Source organism: Ahaetulla prasina, chromosome 14 (assembly GCF_028640845.1).
Source record: "Ahaetulla prasina isolate Xishuangbanna chromosome 14, ASM2864084v1, whole genome shotgun sequence".
NCBI classification, from domain to species: domain Eukaryota; kingdom Metazoa; phylum Chordata; class Lepidosauria; order Squamata; family Colubridae; genus Ahaetulla; species Ahaetulla prasina.
Window position 1 is genome coordinate 11580242 of NC_080552.1, and position 23348 is coordinate 11603589.

At 43.7% G+C, this 23348-nt stretch overlaps 1 protein-coding gene across 4 annotated transcripts in view; it reads right to left on the bottom strand.

Moving 5' to 3' along the window:
• The window catches only part of CLUAP1 (clusterin associated protein 1), a 57730-nt gene that overhangs the window by 27010 nt on the left and 7372 nt on the right, over positions 1-23348 (bottom strand). For all 4 annotated transcript variants that reach the window (XM_058157551.1, XM_058157549.1, XM_058157547.1 and 1 more), the window contains exons 3-8: positions 21216-21300; positions 18234-18413; positions 17053-17148; positions 5994-6077; positions 4180-4313; positions 1445-1586 (exon numbers count right to left, since the gene is read on the bottom strand). In XM_058157551.1, coding sequence (XP_058013534.1) covers positions 1445-1586; positions 4180-4313; positions 5994-6077; positions 17053-17148; positions 18234-18413; positions 21216-21300 — 721 coding nt within the window. The remainder of the gene's footprint in view (positions 1-1444; positions 1587-4179; positions 4314-5993; positions 6078-17052; positions 17149-18233; positions 18414-21215; positions 21301-23348) is intronic.

Below are 23348 nucleotides of genomic sequence, written 5' to 3' on the forward strand. Positions count from 1 at the left end.
CCTGAACTTTTAATTGCAACATTCTTCTATAAATGTATTCATTTCTTCTATAAATTCTTCTATGAATGTATTGATTTATAAAGGTACAACTAATGTAGAAGAAAACCACAAGAACAGAATTTGTAAAGTCAATTTAAACAATTCAGCTAAAGATAACAAGCATAATATTATATACCAACGAATTATAATAACAATTAAGGACACCTGTTTATGTAAGATTACAATATAAACTTATTAAAAGCCTATATTTTGGCTTGTGTTTTCTTTTCTATCTATGATTCCCAATTGAAAAGCTGAAGCTATAATGCATAGACACACTAGTGTAAGATTAAAAGTAGTAGTTTCATTAGTTTATAAAGAAATATATTGTTGTGAATTTAGTTTTTTTTTTTTAAATGCAGTTAGGCAAAGTTTAATGTGCCAAAGATGTATCTCACAGCAGAAAGTAAGCTACTGGCTTGGACAGGTAAAATAATTAACCTACCCATTCCCACAGCATTTCTATAGTTCCTTGAAAAATGTCTGGAAGTTATTTTTTTAAAATAAAAAAGATGAATTACACAACTAGAGTCCACTGCATGGGTCAATGTACTTTACTATAATTGCTGGGGAAAACAGGGCTCACAATTGCAAATGACTCTATTTTAACTCCATCTATTCATGGCGTCTCTCACCGCCCAGCTGGGATTTTTTAAAGGTATTTTTTAAAATTTTTATTTTTATGGATCTTAGGCTATTCTTTGAAAAGAGGGCAGTTTTCTGAAAAGACGAAAATCAGTATCCTGAGAATTACCGAATACAGAATCAAGCTCCAGCACTGAGCGTATCCGATAGTTAGGATCAAACAGCAGATAACAGAATGGTGTCAAGGGAGACGCACGTGTTGTAACTCCAGCCCCCGAACCTGGCCCCATGCCCGACAGTGACTCCGAGAGTGAGGGGAAGGGCCGGTAAGGCTTACCTCGGGAGCACCAATTCCTTTGGCCCGGCTCCAGGAGCCAGAACCAGGCCAGTCGGAGGACGTAATGAGGCCGTCATCCCGATTCCTCCCTTCCTCAGGCTACGCCTTCAGACCCAGCTGATAATAATAATAATCAAGCTTGGATTGACTGCTGTCTTCAGAAGATTAGAGAGGCGGCATCATCAAAGGGAAGGGTGGCGGCATCATCAAAGGGAAGGATATATAAGGAGCTTTGGGACTGCTCTCATTCCACGGGAAGCAAAAATTGAACCTTTTCAAAGAGAGCTGAAAGTCTTACTCTGTGAGTCATTTGTTTGAACTTTGGCAGGCAGCCAAGATTTCTCTGCCAGGACTGATAAGAGCCGTGAATCCACTGGTTGAAGGCCAGCTCGTTAATCCGAATTGGGGAAGGAGACACAACAGCACAGCAGAAATTCTGAGTAGAGCAGAATTTCGAGTACCGCTGTATTTAGAAACGCTCACCTCAAATCTCTCTTGCTCCATGCGGTGTTGGTCATCCAGCTGCTGTTCCAGGTATGTCAAGTTACGAAACTTCTCCACGAAACAGCTGTATTGTTTCTGCAACTCCTCCTCAATTTTCTCATATTCATCCATAAAGGCTGGGCTAGTAAGGACAAAAAAAAAAATGCTGGGTTCATACATTGCAGTAAGCCATGGTTTATTTAGTCATGATTTATTGGTTATAACTAGCTGGGAGATGTTTCATTATCCCAAACTAGGTAACATCATCGGTGCTGCGGTCCCCAACATTTCTGGCTTGGTGGACTGGTGCTGGGGGGGAATGGTTCAGTGTGAGTGGCAGGCATGTGCGCAAGTGGAGCTGCATACTGTTCTGACCTAGGCTTCCCAAGAGGATGAAGCAGACTCCTTGTCCTGACAAAAAACCCTTTTTATTAAGTTACTGTGAATTCCTCTCATTCACATCCAGCAAAGTCTTTCAAGGGAGAATTTACAGTCACAGACCTTATCTGGTTTGGGGAAGTGCCAGGCCGATATTTTCAAAACTTGGCAAGGAAACTTGGCAAGGAGTTTCGGAGAGTCACGAACCAATTAAGTGAACTAATTGTCTCCTACAAACTCCCCCCTCCCCTTTTGCTCCTCTTTTATTCCCTCTGGGAGGGACCATATATCATCCACCTGTGGCCTTACTCCCGAGTTGACCCTTGTTCTTTAGCTGTTCCCTTCTCCCAGCAGCTCTGCACATGCGCACACTGGGAACAGGCTCCAGCTGTTCTTCTGCTGACTCTGAAGGGAGCTGACAATTGTCAGATGGCCCTGACCCCATCTCTGCTTCCGATGCAGAGCACTCATCAGAGCTTTCCCCAGACTCCAGGACTGGACCATGTTCCTCCCCAACCTCCTCACTGTTGGAGTCTGCCACCAGCTCCGCTGGCAGGCCACAACATATACATGTGCTCACCCACTGCATGCGCGGCCTGCAGGCCACAGTCCAGACCCAGGCCACGGCCTGGGAGTTGGAGACCCCTGACCTGAAGCACTGATGATGTGTTCTGTCCTCCTTCACCTCTGTCCGAGTGATGGCTTAATTAGCCGGCACTATCAGCTCTGGCAGCAGAATAGCCAGCATCTGCCAAGAGCCCTTGTTATCTTCCATGACGCTGGTGAGTCACCCAGGAGCAAACTTCAGCTGTTAGTCAATCAGTGGATTTGCCTGTTACAAAGAGACACAGCAGCTCTCGCTGCCTTTTATATCCTGTGGGGTGTGGCTCCATGACTCAGCACTTCTTAGGCCTGCCCCACCCCTGCTTCTGTTGTTCCCTCCTCTCCTGCTTACGAAACCTAGGGTCCAACCAAGCCTGATTGCCATCAGCTGGGTCTGAAGGTGTGGCCTGGGGGGGGAAGAGTCAGGGGATGGAGGCCTCGTTATCTTCTCCACCTGGCCTGCTTCTGGCTCCTGGAGCTGAGCCAGAAAAGCCGGTGCTCCCGAGGTAAGTCCTGATGGCCCTTCCTCCTCACTGTCCAAGTCACTTTCTGGCAGCAGGCCCGGCTCCAAGTCACTTTCTGGCAGGAGGGCCAGCTCGGGGGGCGCTGACACAACATGATGTTACCTAGTTTGGGCAATGAAACGTCCAAAAGAAAATAACCAACTCAGAGAACAACAAGAACCCCTCAAAATATATAGCCTGGATGACAAGCAGCCACCAATTCTTCACTGCCCAACATCAGGCTGATCTGTCCCAAAGGCAGGAAACATGGCTGGAGTTCCTGGGGGTTATGAAGTTTGTAGTTGAAGCCTCAATGGGTTTGCGGGGTACCATCAGCTGCTGAAAATAAATTGCCTGCTGAAAAGATCCCATGTTTTTTTTTTAAAATAAATCATTTGTGGTGGGTTTAAAAGTCATTACCATGGAAAGCTTAAGCCAAAATGACTGAGTAAAGCTTGGAATAGCCTACGCTTGTTCATCTGGAAAGAAGGTAGGGTAGGGTAGGGTAGGGTAGGGTAGGGTAGGGTAGGATAGGATAAAAGATAAGAGATAAGATGAGATAAGATGAGATAACCTTTACTGTTATTTTTTATTGTGAGCATACTAGCAGATTCATTCTGATGCCCGCTCTCAGAAGAAAAATATATATATACACACCCATACACGTACATGCACATACATATGCTACATACACACATACACGCATATACACAAACATATCTATCTATGTCTATATATCCTCTCTATCTCCATCTCCCTTTCTGTCTATCTATCATCTATCTATCTATCTATCTATCTATCTATCTATCTATCTATCTATCTATCTATCTATCTCTACCATCTCTCTCTTATCTATCTATCTATCTATCTATCTATCTATCTATCTATCTATCTATCTATCTATCTATCTATCTATCTATCTATCTATCTATCTATCTACAGTATCTATCTATGGTATCTATCTATCTATCTATCTATCTATCTATCTATCTATCTATCTATCTATCTACAGTATCTATCTATGGTATCTATCTATCTACAGTATTTATCTATCTATCCATCTATCTATCATGATCAGACAAAAGAATGATTAAAAAACATCCCATCGCTGCAGAGAGCACATTAGAAGGATTCGGGGAAGCCGTGTATTACAGCAGCCCTGGGAGGTCAACTGTTACCACCTCACTGCAGGACAATGAACCTTCAATTAACTCTTGGGAGGGACCGAGAGTCCCTCAGCTCCTCACCTACCGAACACTCTGCAGGGTTTGCAGCCGCTTGTGGTTTCTCTCCAGTTCGGATTTCCTCTTTTCGATCTTGACCTCCAAACTGGCTTCATCGGCGGCCACGTTGTTGAGCATGTCATTGGTTTTCTGGACTTGCTCCTGCAAAAAAAAAAAAAAAAAAGGTGTGTGTGAAGGAATCACACGCAGCTGAGGTGAGCTGCCAATTCTATTGCAGGCCACAGAGAGTGACACCTGTGACTCTACTATAGGTGGACGTGAGGTGGGTGAGAGTAAGAAGGACAAAGACGAAAAAGCTCCTTGAGGTAAATTCGAGAAGGAAGATATGGGAAAACCATCTTTAAAAAGTCAGAATAGAATAGAATAGAATAGAATAGAATAGAATAGAATAGAATAGAATAGAATAGAATAGAATAGAATAGAATAGAATAAGAAATAGAATTAGAAAAGAAATAGAATATGAATTAGGAATTAGGAATTAGGAATGGAATTCTATTCTATTCTATTCTATTCTATTCTATTCTATTCTATTCTATTCTATTCTATTCTTATTCCTGTCCTATTCCTGTCCTATTCCTGTCCTATTCTATTCTATTCTATTCTATTCTATTCTATTCTATTCTATTCTATTCTATTCTATTCTATTCTTCAATGTAAGTCTGTCCATTTCTACACAATCTAGGGCCGTTTTATTATAATGAAGGTTGCAGATTTCGCATCCCAAGAGGTTAGGTGGATGACTAGTTGATTAAAACCGTAAGTGAGATTTTTTTTAAAAAAAAGAAATTGCAATATCTAATGGTTTTCATTATTAATTTTTTTTTCAACACATGTGATTTATACAGGCAGTCCTCGACTTACGATCACAATTGAACCCAACATTTCTGTTGCTAAGTGAGATATTTGTTAGGTAATTTCTGCTCCGTTTTACGACTATTCTTGCCACAGTTGTTAAGTGAATCACTGCATGTGTTAAAGTTAGTAACAATGTTAAGTGGATCTGGCTACCCTGTCGACTTTGCTTGTCAATAGGTCGCAAAAAGGGATCGCATGACCCCGGGACACTGCAACCGTCGTAAATATGAGTCAGTCGCCAAGCGTCTGAATTTCGATCACGTGACCACGGGGATGCTGCAACGGTCCTAAGTGTGAAAAACGGTCGTAAAGTCACTTTTTTCAGTGCTGTTGTAAGTTCGAACAGTCACTAAATGAACTGTTGTATGAGTGGTGCGGTGGCCTAGAGGTGGAGCTCTCGCCTCATAATCAGGAGGCTGTGAGTTCGATCCTAGGTAGAGGCTGATATTTCTCTCTCTGGGCACAATGAGAATATCTCTGCTGAATAAAACTCCGCATTGATGACAGGAAGGGCATCTGGCCAGTAAAGGGCCGTGATAGCTCAGGCTATTAAGAAGCCTATTATAAGACCACAGAGCCTGCGATTACTGCAGGTTCTAGTCCCACCAGGCCCAAGGTTGACTCAGCCTTCCATCCTTTATAAGGTAGGTAAAATGAGGACCCAGATTGTTGGGGGGGCAATAAGCTGACTTTGTAAAAAATATACAAATGGAATGAGACTATTGCCTTACACACTGTAAGCCGCCCTGAGTCTTTGGAGAAGGGCGGGATATAAATGTAAAAACAAAAAAAAAAACCAGCTAGTTCCATTCAGTTACCCCGACTCCACCCCGCAAGGGATTACGGGCTCATTAAACGACAAACAACTAAATGAACTGTTGTAAGTCGAAGGACTATCCATACAGCAAAAAATAGGCAACTTACAGACTAACAAAGGCGTTGGGTTGAAAACCCCCTCATCCTTACCAAAATATCTTTGATGGCAATGCGCATCACTTTCTCGGTTTCGTTGATTTCCAAAGGTCTTCCAATTGCTTCTGTTCTCAGTTCCTTAAGAGGGGAAACAAGACAAAGAAACAAAATGAAACAAAAGAGCAAACAAGGACAAAAACCAGAAAGATACTGTTAGGGACATTAAATATGTTTTTTCTTTCTTGGCAGCAACCCTGGATTTAGAAAGAGAATCGATCCCCACATGAAGGAAGCCTTCCGAAGGAGGAAACGTACGGTGAAGCGCCGAAAACTCGCTTTAATTGCTATCGTACATCTTCAAAGTTGGCAACCCTCTTTGTGTAATCTTTTTGTTAACAGTTAAAAAAAAATCTAGCCCGTCAACATCGATTTAAATGATGCTTTATTAAAATAAGATGGGCCAAAAGACAGAAGTGTAACATATATTCCCCTGGCTTTTAGAGGAGGCTCATATGTCACAGCACGAATCATTTTAGAAGTCACCGGTTGGGAATGCATCTTAATTAAGTCACAGTTTTACTAACCGTGGTTTCCTGAACAAAGCAATAAGAGCTGCGATTCCATCATTATAAGAAGCATTACGGGTAGTTCTTGGACTTAAAAAACAGTTCATTTAGTGAACGTTAAAAGTTACAACGGCACTGAAGAAAGTGACTTATGACTGTTTTTCACACTTCTGACCGTTGCAGCGTCCCCATGGTCACGTGATCAAAATTCAGACGCTTGGCAACTGGTTTCATAGTTATGACGGCTGAAGCGTCCTGGGGGGGTCACATGATCCCCTTTTGCGACCTATTGACAAGCCAAGTCAAAGGGGCAGGCCAGGTTCACTTCACAATCGTGGGATTAACTTGCAAATGGAAGTGATTCGCTTAACGACGGTGGCAAGAAAGGTCGTAAAATGGGAAAAAATTCACTTAACAACTGTCTTGCTTAGCAACAGAAATTTTGGGTTCAATTGGAGTTGTAAGTCAAGGACTACCTGTATAATAAAGCATGAGGTGGACAGCAGGTGACCTTTGGTTTATGTAAAAGAGAGAGCCTCTGTGTTTGTACAGTTTTAATAAACAAAGATACAATTAACATACAATGAACGGTTGCAGGAACTGGGCAGGGCTAGCCTAGTGAAGAGAAGGACCAGGGGAGACAGGATAGCAGTCTTCCAATATTGGAGGGGCTGCCACAGAGAGGAGGAAGGGGATCAAGCTATTTTCCAAAGCACCTGAAGGCCAGACAAGGAATAATGGATGGAAACTGAACAAGGAGAGATTCAACCTAGAAATAAGGAGGAATTTTCTGACAGTGAGAGCAATCAACCCATGGAACAGAAGTTGCCTTTGAAAGTTGTGGGAGCTTCATCCCTGGAAGCTTTCAAGAAGAGACTGGATTGACATCTGTCAGAAATGGTGTAGGGTCTCCTGCTTGGGCAGGGGGGGTTGGACTAGATGACCTACAAGGTCCCTTCCAACTCTGTTAATCTGTAGCTAGATGCTACCCGGTTTTAATTCTGAAATCTTGAATGTACTCAGCCCTCGCAATGAAACTGTCTTCCATTCCCGATTTTTTATTTATTTATTTCTGAACTTAAAACTAAGTTATTTGTCAAAGAAATGGCTGTGGTCCATTACTCATTCTGAAGGCTCAATGCTGTTTCTATAGCACACCAGCTGAAAGCTTTGGCATTTCATTCAATTCCTGGCAGGGATTTTGCTAAGGGGAGAAATTTAGCATATGAAGAGAGACAGGGAAACATCCTCCAGGAATATTTTCTGCTATAATATGTTTAACAGTCACAAAGAGACCCCCAAGATTCTTAGATGGGTTGACTGGAATGCAAGAGATCAGACGTTCGTTGAATGCAGGGAAGAAAATCCGTTTAGTGCTCAGCGGGCAAAGACCGAAGGAGAGATCGCATGCGTGTTTGCAAAGAGCAGCCTTTACTCTCGATAAAATTATGAAAAGTTATGTAGGAAATTAGCACCCGCTCCTCTCCTAGGAAAATTGAGATATTTTAGGAAATATTAAAAGGGCAGAATATTTCCCCTAAAAGGGAGGTAGAAACTCAGCCCCACCACCACCACCTTTGTCAATGGGCCATTAAGGCCTGGGCCAGTCTATTCTACCTCCATCAGGCAGAGCCATAGTAGGAATTGCTCAAAGCCCCTTCATTACATCATCACTCAGCAAGAGTCAACCAAGCCTGGGACTCAAAAGACAACCTACAAAGTTACCACTGCATGGCCCCATGGGAGTCTGACAACCAATCAGAATACAAGCTCAAATTCAAAGCCCAACAGAGGGTATAAATATCTTTCTCTATCTCTCTCTCAACCATGTACTTTTTGCCCAGGACCTATTACCCTGTGGTCCTGTCCACCAATCAGCCACCATGTTTCCAGTGTTTTTCTCCCCACTTGGAATTGAAGCCAGAAGGGTATTTCTTCCAACAGTAACTTAGCCAAAGTGCCTTCCAGCAACGCGAAAAGCAGCACAAATCATGCAGGGAATCACAAATCACCCGATTTCAGCAACGGGATACTGCTCTGCGACTGACAGTGTAGTCGTAGATGATAACGATGGGACTTTTGTCTGCTGTAGAGCACATTATTTGCCATGTCGTTTTAAAATTATTTTTTCAGCTGGAACCAGGGAAGAGTTGAAAAAGTAATTTCACAAGCCAGATCCATCATCCTCTTGTGCCATTTGAACACTCTGGGTAGAGTTCAAAGAGCTAGTCTGATTTAGAACACAGAACATAGAATAACACGGGTGGAAGGGGCCTTGGAGGTCCAACCCCCTCTTCTCAAGCAGGAAACCCTATACTATTCCAGACAAATGGCTGTCCAATCTCTTCTTGAAAACCTCCACTGATGGAGGTCCAGAGGTAAGCCCTTCCACTGATTAATTGTTCTCGCTATCAAGAAATTTCTCCTTAATTCTAGGTTGGGTCTCCTTTAATGATCTCCCACCCCCACCTCCCATTGCTTCTTGTCCTGCTCTCTGAAGCTTTGGAGAATCAGATGTGGACAATCCAGAGTCTTGGCTTAATTTCAAACTTCCTTTGAAATCAGACTTCGGATAAAAGCTAACGGCTTCCTTCCCACCAACTGGCTGCTTGAGGGACAGAAATAAAAAGAAAACAGGACAGTTTTCTGAATCTCAGATTCTGGCCCAACCGCTACCCCTTCCATCCTGGCTTATCATAAAAAGGTAAAGGTAAAGGTTCCCCTCGCACATATGCGCTAATCGTTCCCGACTCTAGGGGGTGGTGCTCATCTCCGTTTCAAAGCTGAAGAGCCAGCGCTGTCCGAAGACGTCTCCGTGGTCATGTGGCCGGCATGACTCAATGCCAAAGGCGCACGGAACGCTGTTCCCTTCCCACCAAAGGTGGTCCCTATTTTTCCACTTGCATTTTTTACCTACTTTCGAACTTCTAGGTTGGCAGAAGCTGGGACATGTAATGGGAGCTCACCCCAGTTACATGGCACTAGGGATTCGAACTGCTGAACTGCCGACCTTTCAATCGACAATCTCAGCGCCTTAGCCACTGAGCCGCCGCGTGTCCCTGGCTTACCATACCTTCAAACAGATTGCCAATTTTAATCCTAAATGTATCGCAGAGATTTCCTTTTGGCATATGTGATCGTGTTGCCTCTGTTAAAATGATAAATGGAGGCAATCTAGCTAGAAGAGGATATGGGAAGGACTGCCAGAGGCCATCTCCTCTGCGTGGTTCTGGCACATGCTTGACCATATGTAAGACATGAAGTAAAACATGTTTATCTCAAGGCTTTTTCAAACGTTGTGGTTGTGGAACAGCTTGACCCCCATCCTGATGTGGTTTGGATGGCCCCAATCTTATTAGCCCTTTTTTTTAAGGCTCAAAAACCTGGCCGTTCCCCACAGGCAGTGAACTAGATTCTGGAGTGAGGTTCTGAATTAGCATCCTTGGCTGCCAATTTGCTTTGTTTGTTTTGATAGCTATTATTTTGGTGATTGTTCTTGTTTGGATGCTTAAGAGTCAGGATGAATTGATGGCCGTAGAAAAAACAATAAGTGGATGAATAAGTACATCCATCGATGAAGTACAGAACGCACAACCAAATCCTGCCTCACCTTGCTTCACGTGTAGCGACTGGTTAATTTTGAGTTGCTTGTATTGGCTGTTAAGAGGCATTCTTTGTTAGGATATTTTATTTTACTCTTGTCGTGAAATCTGTTTACAGCTGCAGGGATTTTTCTCTTAGAAAGTCCCTGCAAGAGCAACTTCAGCGGACAAGTTAGCTCAAAGCAACAGGCAGCGAGAATTTCGGAATAATAAATGGAGGATTATAGTTCCTGAATCTTAATTTGATTGGCCAAATCACAAACGGGCAGAGAGCACTCTTTGAACATGCAAAATCTTCTATACTTTCTTAGCGTATCACACAGATGTAAGAAAAACATTTCTATCTGCAGGAAATGCCCATTGCAAGCAAATTAGGGGAGTGTTATTAGAATTATAGTAAAAATCCTGACAGAATCATAGTTGAGAATAAGAGCTCTAATATTACATTGCAGCTCTACCCTGGCAGTAGCATTCATTTCTGAAGTTTAAGAGTTAAGCAAACTATTCATTAAACGGATGGTTATAAATTGAGGATTAGCCATGCTCAAAAATGAATAGATTATTACTATTAATAAATAGAATAAAATAGAATAACAGACTTGGAAGGGACTTTGGAGATCTTCTAGTCCAACCCCCTGCTTAGGCAGGAAACCCTACACCACTTCAGACAAATGGTTGTTCAATCTCTTCTTAAAAACTTCCAGTGTTGGAGCATTCACAACTTCCAGAGGCAAGTTGTTCCACTGATTCATTGTTCTAACTGTCAGGAAATTTTTCCTTAGTTCTAAGTTGCTTGTCTCCTTGATGAGTTTCCACCCATTGCTTCTTGTCCTGCCCTTAGGACAAGAAGCTTTGGAGAATAGTTTGACTCCCTCTTCTTTGTGGCAACCCCTGAGATATTGGAACACTGCTATCATGTCTCCACTAGTCCTTTTCATTAAACTAGATATACCCAGTTCCTACAAGCGGTCTTTGTATGTTTTAGCCTCCAGTCCCCTAATCAACTTTGTTGCTCTTCTCTGCACTCTTTCTAGAATCTCAACATCTTTTTTACATCATGGCGACCAAAACTGAATGCAGTATTCCAAGTGGGGCCTTACCAAGGGATTATAAAGTAGTATTAACCCTTCACGTGATCTTGATTCTATCCCTTGGTTTATGCAGCCTAGAACTGTGTTGGCTTTTTTGGCAGCTGCAGCACACGGCTGGCTCATATTTAAATGGTTGTCCACTAGGATTCCAAGATCCCTCTCACAGTTGCTACTATTGAGCAAGGTGCCACCTATACTGTACCTGTGCATTTTCTTTTTCTTGCCTAAATGGAGAACCTAGAAAAGTAGTATTTTGTCAAGGAGGCTAGGTTTATGTTATTCTGCAACATCCACTCATTAGAAATCAGAGGAGCATCAACCTAGCATTACCGCTGATGAGCTAAAGCTGAAAGTCATTTTAAAGCAATTAACATAAATTCAAAATATTCCACAGAGATTGGCATTGGGCCTTTACGCATTTGGGAAAGAAAGCGAATAGCAAAAGAAACAGAACCAAGACCCAGCCTGGCCAGAGGGAATTCTAGTCTCAACACATCTGGAGCCCACCAGGTTTGAAGGAAACTATATGGGGAACGAGGGACCAATTTGGAGGAGAAAAATAAAATTGATCGTCAAAGTGGAAAACAACACCTTGGAGGGAAGACTGGTGGGAATTCAACGCTTGTCCGTATGCCTGAAGAACCGAATCTTGACATTTAATTCACCTCTTTGAAGGTCTCATACTTCTGAGGAGCAGCAGTTTTGGGGTTGATGTCCTAAATGGCTAATTTAATGGCCATTTTAATACTAAGGAACACTGAAAGGTCATAATCTTTCCACTATAATAATTTATGCAATCAAAATCAGAAAGTTACCTAAAGCAAGTGACTCCCTGCACCCCACACAACCCCCAAATTGCTCAGATCGCCTCTCTTCAGTGGTGAAATCCAATTTTTTTTACTACCAGTTCTGTGGGCGTGGCAGGGGAGGGATATTGCAAAATCTCCACTCCTACCTCGCTCCAGGGAAAGGATACTGCAAAATCCCCATTCCCTCCCCACGCCAAGGGAAGGATATTGCAAAATCCCCATTCCCTCCCCACTCCAGGGGAAGGATACTGCAAAATTTCCATTCCCATCCCACTCCTGCGGGAAGGATATTGCAAAATCTCCATTCCCACCCCACTCCAGGTGAAGGATACTGCAAAATTCCCATTCCCATCCCACTCCTGGGGGATGGATATTGCAAAATCTCCATTCCCACCGCACTCCAGGGGAAGGATACTGCAAAATCCCCATTCCCTCCCCACTCCTGGGGGAAGGATATTGCAAAATCTCCATTCCCACCGCACTCCAGGGGAAGGATACTGCAAAATCCCCATTCCCTCCCCACTCCTGGGGCCAGCCAGAGGTGGTATTTGCCGGTTCTCCGAACTACTCAAACTTTCTGCTACTGGTTCTCCAGAACCTGTCAGAACCTGCTGGATTTCACCCCTGCCTCTCTTCTACTAACAACCTGTGTCATTGCATTCTGTCTTGAAAGAAAATATATTTAATGCCTTGAATTATTCCCTAGGAAAAACAACAACCCATATGACAAGAAACAGTGCACAGAATAATATCTTGTAGTTCCGGACTCTTGTATTTCGAAAGCAGATCAAGCTTTGAGTGGATTTCATTCTCAATGCCACAAAGCATAGCTAACATTTCATGCCGCACCAGTACTGGAGGAAGAATGGGAAACTGTCAACATCTCAATTACTTTCCGGTGAAGTGTAAGATCTGTTTCAAGTTGATATTTATTTTTCCCCTTATAACCTAGGAATACAAAATAAAGATTCACACACACCCCCTGCCCCCAAGTGTTAATTCTCATCTTTTAGAATTTACAGGTTCAGCATTTTAGAATGGTGGGGAGGGAGAAAGGAGGAGAGAGTAGGAGGTAGGAAAGAGGAGAAGAGGGAGAGAAGAGGGAGAAGGAAGGTATAGGGTGGAGGGAGGGCAGAATGTAGATAAGAGAAGGGGAGGAAGGTCTGGAAAGTAGAAGAAGGTAGAAGAGGGAAGAGAGTTAAAAGGAGGGGGTGGTGACTGGGCAAGCCCGACTAATTGTATATGACTGTACATTGGATGTGTTGTTGGATGTGAATGTAAAAATAAAACTTTTTTATAAAAAAAAAAAGAATTTACAGGTTCAGAATAACAGAATTGGAAGGGACCTTGGAGGTCTTCTAGTCCAACCCTCTACTTGGGCAGGAAACCCTATACTACTTCCAGTGTTGGAGCATTCAAACTTCTGGAGGCAAGTTGTTCCACTGGTTAATTGTTCTAACTGTCAGGAAATTTCTCCTTAGTTCTATGTTGCTTCTCTCCTTGATGAGTTTCCACCCATTGCTTCTTGTCCTGCCTTCAGGTGCTTTGGAGCTGCACCATTGTAAGGTCTTCCGAGAATCAATCAACCCTTGGTGTGAAACCTGCCACAGACGCCCCGCAATCTGTTCTCCAAAACATTTGAAACCTGGGCATTGAACATTCCGCCCTTGCGCTGTCTCAGATGAAAAATGACAATTTAATCACATTATTATTCCATAATGTCTCTTGTTGCGGGAAATCAATTCAACATGCAAAGGCTCCGATGGAGACAAAAATAAAAGGCCCAGACTTTAATGATCTAGAGCGTCGATGGAAGAAAAGGTTGATTGCATATGAAATGAGAAATATTCCAAACTACTGTATTTTTCGGAGTATAAGAGGCACCTACCTTTTTTGGTGAGGAGAACAAGAAACAGAAATCTGCTTCTGCCTCCCAGCAATTTTGCCTCATTGCAACAAACAGCAAACAGCGAACAGCCTGCTTTACTTTCATTTTCGCTTTCAGCATAGCTTGATTAGCACAAGAAAAAAAAAATCTGCTCCCAGCAATTTACCTCCTTGCAGCAAGCAGCAGAAGCCATGCAGCAATAGGCACTGGCAATCAATCCCTGCAGCCTGAAACAGCTGAGAGTCGGGAGGCCAATCAACTCGTGCTAATTAGGCTGTGCTAAAGCTGAAATGGGCTGTTTCTTCTTTCTGCAAGGAGGTAAATTGCTGGGAGGCAGAGGCCAAAGGGTGGGGGCTGGTGGGTGGGAGGGGCTACATTCGGTGTATAAGACGCAACCAAATTTTCACCCCCTTTCAGGTGGGAATAAGGTGCGTCTTATACTCTGAAAAATACAGTACATCATTTATTTATTTATTTTCCCCAGCAGATAAAGAAAGTTATTTATTCCTCAAGGACAATGCAAAATGTAGGAAAACTCCTCTTGATCTGCCTGACAAGGATGATGAGCCGGGTGTTATGTCGGAAGTCTTTTAATATTTACAGGATTATCCCCACGATGCATTCCATGGATTTTTGCTAATACGACCATGCCTGAGGCTGCTGAAGACTCGATCAGTAACAGAAGCTCTGCAGAGAGCAATAATAACTCTGCTTGAACATCCCTGCCTTGGTAGGAGCTCCACGTCTTAATTTTAATTAATTGCTCAGAAAGCAGAAGGAGGGGGGGGGAAAGCACTGATCATTAGGAAGAGAACATTTTTTTAAAAAAAAAGCTTATGTAATCCTTCTCAGCGATTTTCACACAAGAGATCTGTGAGCTTTTATCTTGCAAAATGTTCTGCTGACCTTAATGAGGCAGAAGGAACTTCTGGGTATTCTTGAGACAGAAAAAGATCCTCTCCCACCAGAGCAGGAGTGAAATGCTACCGGTTCGCTCCAGGTTCAGGCAAACCGGTAGTAAAAAAAATGCTTTAAAAAGTTAAAAAAAAAAGGTTCCGACAATCATAGCTGTGCTGCGCAATCGTTGGAACCTTTTTTTTTTACTTTTTTAAAGCATTTTTTACTACTGATAATAGGTAGTAAAATATGCTTTAAAAAAGTTTAAAAAAAGAGTTTCCAATGACCATGCGGCACAGCTGATTGTCCATCAGCTGCGCCGCGCGATCGTGGGAACCTTTTTTTTTACTTTTTTTAAAGCATTTTTTTTACTACCGGTTCATGCGAATAGGTAGTAAAAATGCTCTAAAAACTTTTTTTTAAAAAAAGGTTGGCCACGCCCACCCAGTCACATGACCCCCCTCACCACCAAGCCACGCCCACAGAACAGGTAGCAAAAAAATTTTACATTTCACCACTGCACCAGAGCAAGTGTTTCTCAGCCTTGACAGGTTTTAAGATGTGTGGACTACAAACCCTCAGAATTCCCAAGTACATCTCTACTCTTCAGCACATGATTGAGAAGGATGAAATGTGGAAGAGGCAGAAGGGAACCCATGTCACTTGAAAATGGACAGGGCTAGAATGGTGGAAAACCACAGAACAATAAAGGAGAGTCTACGGAGAGTCTCAATCATCCAAGTTATGGTTGTCCCAAAGATGCTTTCTCCAAAAGGCAATTGGTGGCTCAGGCTGGTAAGACAGTCTGTTATAAACACAACTGCTTGCAATTACTGCAGGTTCAAGTCCCACCAGGCCCAAGGTTGACTCAGCCTTCCATCCTTTATAAGGTAGGTAAAATGAGGACCCAGATTGTTGGGGGCAATAAGTTGACTTTGTATATAATATACAAATGGATGAAGACTATTGCTTAACACAGTGTACGCCGCCCTGAGTCTTCGGAGAAGGGCGGGATATAAATGCAAATAAAAAAACAAACAAAAAAACTGGACTTTATTGATTCTTTTTGTTTAACAGAATAAACAAAGAGTTGGAAGGGACCCTTGGAGCAGTGGTGAAATCCAATTTTTTTTACTACCAGTTCTGTGGGCGTGGCTTGGTGGGTGTGGCAGGGGAAGGATATTGCAAAATCTCCATTCCCACCCCACTCTGGGGCCAGCCAGGGGTGGTATTTGCCAGTTCTCCGAACTATTCAAAATTTCCGCTACCGGTTCTCCAGAACCTGTCAGAACCGGCTGGCTTTCACCCCTTGCCTTGGAGGTCTTCTAGTCCAACCCCCAGGTCAAGCAGGAAACTCTATACCCACGATGGCGAACCTATGGCATGTGTGCCAGAGGTGGCACGCAGCACCCTCTCTGAGAGCACAAGAGATGTCATCCCAGTTCAGCTCTGCTGCCCATTCATGCGCACCTCCCACCAGCCAGCTGGTCTTTGGGTTTCTGCCGTACATGTATGGGAGGTAGGGTGTGTGCAGGGGTGCCTCATGCGCATGCGCGGGGGAAGGGGTGCATGCAGGGGCCCGAGTGCATTGCCGGGGCGCGTGCGGGGCATGAGGCTTGTGGGGGGGGGCATGCACAGATGCGCAGGGGCAGGGCGCATGCAGGGGGCCGCGTGTTCATTGCATTTGAGGGGTCAGGGTGCGCTTGCACGTGTGCGCACTTTGGGCACTCGGTCTGGAGTGCTTTATACTTTATGCTTTATACCATTTGAGAGAGATGGTTGTTCAATCTCTTCTTAAAAACTTCCAGTGTTGGAGCACCCACAACTTCTGGAGGCAAGTTGTTCCACTGGTTAATTGTTCTCACTGTCGGGAAATTTCTCTTTAGTTCTAAGTTGCTTCTTTCCTTTGCTTCTTGTCCTGCCTTCTGGTGCTTTTGAAAATAGGTTCAAAGTAGGCTTGTGGCAGCCTCTTAAATATTGGAACACTGCTATCATGTCACCCCTAGTCTTTCTGAAGAATTGGAAGAAGCTTCTTAGATGGGAAGCGAAACATTTTCAGAGGAAAACACCCAGAAAATCCAAAATGCCTTTTGTAAAAAAAGCACCTTTGGGACAACAGTTAAGGAAAATTAATGTTCACAGATTGGGTTACTGAAAAGTAGCCGCGTTTTGGGTGTCGCGTGCCTAGAAATCTTAAAAAATAGAAAACCGTTTTTGGGTGCAAGTAAGGGACCGTCGAAAGGTTTCTTTGTAGACTTACCCTCAGCGACACTTCTTTGCCCAACAAGTCATACAGCGACGCTCCTTTCGAAGTGATTTCTGAAGCGAGCTGCCTGGCTGTCTTCAAATCGCTGATCTAAACGGACATTTGGAGAAATCAGAGCTTGCTTTTCCAAAAGGGGTTAATAGGAAGGAGTGGAGAGGGGATGCTTTCAACTAAAGTGTATAGTGAGGTGGGCAGTCTGTTTGGAAGTGCATGTTCTCCAAGCAGATGAATAACCGTAATCATTTGTGCACGGGCTTCAATGGATCTGAATCAGTGGTGAAATCCAAATTTTTTACTACCGGTTCCATGGGCGTGGCTTGGTGGACGTGACAGGGGAAGGATACTGCAAAATCCCCATTCCCTGCCCACTCCTGGGGGAAGGATATTGCAAAATCTCCATTCCCACCCCACTCTGGGGCCATCCGGAGGTGGTATTTGCCGGTTCTCCGAACTGCTCAACATTTCCGCTACCAGTTCTCCAGAACCTGTCAGAACCTGCTGAATAGCACCCCTGCCTTGGAGGTCAGTAATCTATGCTTAGCACAAGGCATAAACGGAGGTCAGTAAGTTTACTGGATTCTGTCAGTAGCTCTGGAAAGAGAATACTGTATCTTCCGCCATCCTTGCAGTTCCACAATTGCATGCACAGCTGTTTTATTCCAAATGAGGGGGGGAATCAGCCTTTTAAAACAAAATCGGTCTCTTTAAACAAAGGTTGTGTGAACGTGTGGTTAGATGGATAAGAGATGCAGGATATGCATACTTCAATGATTATACGTAGGACAAGACTCAATCCATTTTTAAAGGAAAGGTGAAAAATATGCGCTTTCCCGTCATTCCCAACTCTAGGGGGCGGCGCTCACCTCTGTTTCTAAGCCGAAGAGCCAGCGCTGTCCGAAGACGTTTCGTATTTATGTGGCCGGCATGACTCAACGCCGTGCTTTCGAACTGCTAGGTTGGCAGAAGCTGGGACAACTAACGGGAGCTCACCCGTTACAAGGCACTAGGGATTCAAACCACTGAACTGCCCACCTTTTGATCGACAAGCACAGTGTCTTAGCCACTGAGCCACCGTGTCCCTTAAAGGAACTTACGTGTCACTTAATTGATGCTTTAAGCCTCAAGAGGAAAGGAAAGACTCCGGCGCATAAAAGAAGAAATTCAAAGTTCCTTACTCTGGAACCCAGATCAAATTTGAATTTGCCGACGTCTTCTTCACCCATAGCTGTGGTTTCCATCCCCTTGCTCTTCATGGCGTTGTAGAGCACCGTGGTGATCTTCAGCAGCTCCTTCACAGCATAGCCATCGGCTTGGTAAAGCTTCTTAGTGTTGAGTTTTATGTGAGCTTTGGTGGCCTGTTGGAAGAAGAGATGAATGCTCATCGACCTCTCTCCATGTAAGTTTATATCTGAGGATGAAGCGGTTCATAGCTATTTATAGAGAATTCCCAAACGATTTCCAACTCAGGAAATTAAAATAGGTCATTGCAGATGCTCCATCACTGGAGATTTTTCAAGGAGAGACTGGATGGTCAGTTGTCCGGAATGATATTGTTGTGCCTCGCCCGCCCTCCACTCCTCAGCTGGGCCCCTCCCATCTCCTGCTATCTGAGTCAGAGTCTGATAATGAAGAGGAACGGCCTGGCATGCCTCCAGCCCCCAGCCCTGGCACCATGCCCGGACAGAATGTCAGGAATGAGCAAACAAACCTCCCTCCTGCAGCGTGTGAGCGCGAAGCCAGCCACGTGCTAGAATTGCCGGCAGCAGATCAGGAGGACGGAAAGTTACAGTGGACGGATCCCCGCTCCCGGAGAATGGAGAGGCGACGTCAGCAAAAGGAAGGGAGGGGCAGGCCTGGATAAGTGCTGAGTCATGGAGCCACACCCCATGGCCTATATAAAGGATCTGCTTTTTGGCATTCCTTGAGTCAAGCAAAGTCTCATCTGGTTTGCTGAAGTCACACCTTGGATTCCTGCCTGCCCTGAGAACTCTGACAGGAATTTGGCAAAGCTGCAGAGGCTTCGTGGCCATGCTTGATACAGACTTCCCAGACCCGGCCGTCGGAGGGGGTGTGGGACACGACAGATATAAGGCAGGGATGTCAAACTCAAGGCCTGAGGGCTGGATTCGGCCCGTGGAATGCTTAGATCTGGCCCACATGGCCACCCTGGAAACAGTGAAGGACTGGCCCGCAGTGCCTCTGCTAGGGAAAACGGAGCTCGGGAGGACTGTGTGCAGCCCTTCTGAGCTCCGTTTTCACTGGCAGAGGGTTGCAGGAGGCCATCGCAGCCGAAAATGGGAGCCCATTTTCACTGGCAGAGTGCTCTGGCCACCACAGACATCCCCGACACGAGTGACGTCAAGCTGGCCACGCCTCCCCCAGCCCCCCCCCCCAAGGTCAAACGCAACCCTGATGCGGCCCGCAATGAAATCAAGTTTTGACAACCCTGGTATAGGGTCTCCTGCATGGGCAAGGGGTTGGACAAGAAGACCTCCCTTCCAACTCTATTATTCTATGTCCTACATGCCCTCTGGCTAGGTGCCACAATTTCTGGGATCTGTAGCCTACTTTCGAATATGTTTTTGCAAGGAGCCATTTTTTTAATTTGATGTATTCATGTGTTACGTTTATTTGTCTCTTCTCCAGACAATTTGAGGTAGCATCCATGGCCACCTTTTCTCCAATGTTATTGCTGCATGAGCCAACTTGTGAGATAGGTTGAACTGAAATCATAATTGACCCAAAGACAGGGGAGATGTCTCTGTGGCTGAATGCCGCTTTTCTGATTCCAGTCCTATATCCTAATAATACATCAAATATGTTTTATCCCAAAATGGAAGTACTTTCAGCGAGATCCTATAATTCTAACGGGGAAGAAAAAGAATGCTTGAGCAGTGATTCATCCCAACGTAGCAAACGCCCCAGCAAGTTCCTAATTAACCAAAAGAGAAATTCTGCACAGGAATTTTATTGCTTTAGTTCACCGGGGGTGAAATTTACAGTTGATCAGTTCTTCAGTTAACTGGCACATCAGTTTTGTCCATACCACGTGGCCTCCCCTTTTTTTTTTTGCAAAGGCTGCAGAACTCTTGTTAATGGGATCACTTATTTTAAAAGGATCCTGCTCTTTCAAAAGCTCTTGAAGATCCACAATGCAACCCGGATCTATTAAAGTGTGATCACTACACACACACACACACACACACACACACACACACACACACACACACACATGAAGAATGGTTGCAGGAGCTGGGTATGTCTAGTTTAATGAAAAGAAGGACTAGGGGAGACATGATAGCAGTCTTCCAATATCTCAGGAGCTGCCACAAAACAGAGGGACCTAAAGTTCTCAATGCAACTTGGGAAAAGAAGGAACAAGGAACAAGAAAAACGGAGGAAGATTGCAGGAATGGGGTGATTTAGTCTAGTGAAAAGAAGGAATATGGCAGTGTTCCAATATCTCAGGGGCTGCCACAAAGAAGAGGCAGTCAAGCTACTCTTCAAAGCCCCTGAGGGCAGGACAGGAAGCAATGGGTGGAAACTAGTCAAGGAGAGAAGCAACTTAGAACTAAGGAGAAATGTCCTAACAGAACAATTAACCAGTGGAACAACTTGCCTCCAGAAGTTGCAGATGCTCCAACACTGGAAGTTTTTAAGAAGAGGTTGGATAATCATTTGTCTGAAGTGGTGTAGGGTTTCCTGCCTGAGCAGGGGGGGTTGGATTAGAAGACCTCCAAGGTCCCTCCAACTCTGTTATTCTTTTCAATTTCTATTCTATACTATGCTCCTTCTCCCCAGTACTATTTACCAGCCTGCCTACCTGAGTGATGATGAACGCAATCTCTACCCCAGGCAGACAAGTCATCAGGAATTCAACACACCCATTGCATCCCTTTCCATGTAACTCATCTTATACTAAGAGAGCCTTCAACATTATTAGTCTCAGAATTTATCTTCAGCTTCAGCCAGAGAATTGAGATCTAATTTTCAAATCACAAGTCTATTTTAATTCCCTCCCTCTCCCCCCTCTCGTGTGTGTGTGTGTGTGTGTGTATCTGAAGTGTTTTCATTCAAAAATTAACTGGAGAGCACTCTGGTACTGAATTTCATATTCTGTATTTGACCCTTCAGGGACATTAAATAAATAAACTCACCATAAACTGAGCAACAGCTTTAATGAAAAAAACCCGGTCCTGCTCTGTTTCAACATCAGAAGGGATATCAGTCTGAGGCTCGTATCTGCAAAAGGAAATAGACACAGAATGAAGCATTTTAACCAATTAGATAGATTTGCTGTTATAGAAATGGCTAGTTTATAACGTTATGTAAAAGTAAAAAGTTGAGGTTTGAGGTTAGTGCCTTATTCTACTGCACCAAAGAGAGTCGGAAGCCAGTGCCTTTTTTTTTTCTGTTTTCCCCTTGCGTCCCCCCACTTTTCTCTTCTCTTCTCCTTTCCCTACTACCGTATTTTTCAGAGTATAAGATGCACCTTTCCCCCCCAAAAAAGAGGGTGAAAATCTGGGTGACTATTATACTCTGAATGTAGCCCCGCCCAGCTTCTCAAACAAAGGTTTTAGAGGCTAAAAAAGCATCAGAAACGAAGCTTCAGAAAAGAAGCCCCCATACAGAGCTTCAGAGGCTTTTTTTCTGAAGCTGTTTCAGAGGCTTTCAGAGGCAGAAAAAAAGTTTTTTCTGAAATAGAGTTTCGGAAGTTTCAGAGGCAGAAAAAAAGGAGGAAAAAAAAAAGCAGGGCACAGAGCTAACAACCAAGGAACCTGTTGCTAAAATTCACCTCTGGAACAGCTGATTGGGAGTATTCCGGGAGGCCCATCCACCTGCCAATCAGCATTATTCCTATTTTTCTCCCCAAAAACTAAGGTTTTTATACTCTAAAAAAATACAGTATTTACTTTTGTATTTTCTTTGTATGCTCTATAATGGTGGTACAGTGGTTAAAATGCAGTACTGCATCCTAATTCACTGCTCACTCCAGGAGTTCGATCCTGACTGGCTCAAGGTGGACTCATCCTTCCATCCTTCCGAGGTGGGTAAAATGAGGACCCAGATTGTTGGGGGCAAGAGGCCAACTCTGTAAACCGCTTAGAGAGGGATGTAAAGCACTGTAAAGTGGTATATAAGTCTAAATGCTATTGCTATTGCTATATTATAAACTAATGAAATTGTTCAAGAGGAAAAAAGAATTAAGCATCTGCAAAAGGAAACAGATGTAGAATGAAGCAGGTGCCCCAGCATCTCCTTTGCATTTATCTGAACTGAAATGTTTACATTCCTTTATGTTACAGCTGTTTATTTATCAAATTTATTTGCCACCCATCTCACGGTTCAGGTGACTCTGAGCTGCTCAAAATGGCTGGCAGTACAGTACATATGCCGTTTTTTTCCGAAAATAAGACCCTGTCTTATATTTTTTTTGAACCCCGAAATAAGAGCTTGGCTTTATTTTCGGGGACGTCTTATTTTCGGGCGCATGGAGCAGGACAGGACTCCTTTTGCCATCTTACCTGATTTCCAGCTCTGCGTTTAAATATTTTTGAGGACGGCTTATTTTCGGAGGGGGCTTATTTGAGCACATGCGCTCAAAAGCCCAATTAGGCTTATTATCAGGGGATGTCTTATTTTCGGGGAAAAGGTATTTATGATAATTGCAGAGTCTTGGGGAGGGGTTAGTGGTCACATGATCTCCATTTGCAACTTTCCCAGCTGGCTTCCAATGAGCACAATCAATGGGGGAAGCTGGATTTACTTAACGACCATGTGAGTCACTTAAAAACCATGGCAAAAAAAAGTTGTAAAATAGGGCATGAATCCCTACTGTGGTCATAAGTCAAGGGCTACTGTACTTGGGACAATTTTACAGACTTTCATGCTAACCTTTAGTATCACCGCAGAGAGCAGGAGGAAACAGTCACCTGAAGACTATTTTAAATTCGGAACTGAATAAAGCATAAAGCTGCCTTTGCTCTTCAAAGAAAATTACAGGTCTCTCTAAAAGAAAGCAAATTCTTTTGACATATTTTTGAGTTCTTACTGGAACAATTCCCAGACTGAATCATAGCAATCTATTTTGCCTAATCTTCAAGGCAGAAGCATATAACGTTTTACGGGCTAAGGACCACATCTGAATTTTGAGTGGTGTGATAGCAATAGCACTTAAGACTTGGAATATTGCATTTAGTTTTGGTCGCCACAATGTAAAAAAGATGTGGAGACTCTAGAAAGAGTGCAGAGAAGAGCAACAAAGATGATTAGGGGACTGGAGGCTAAAA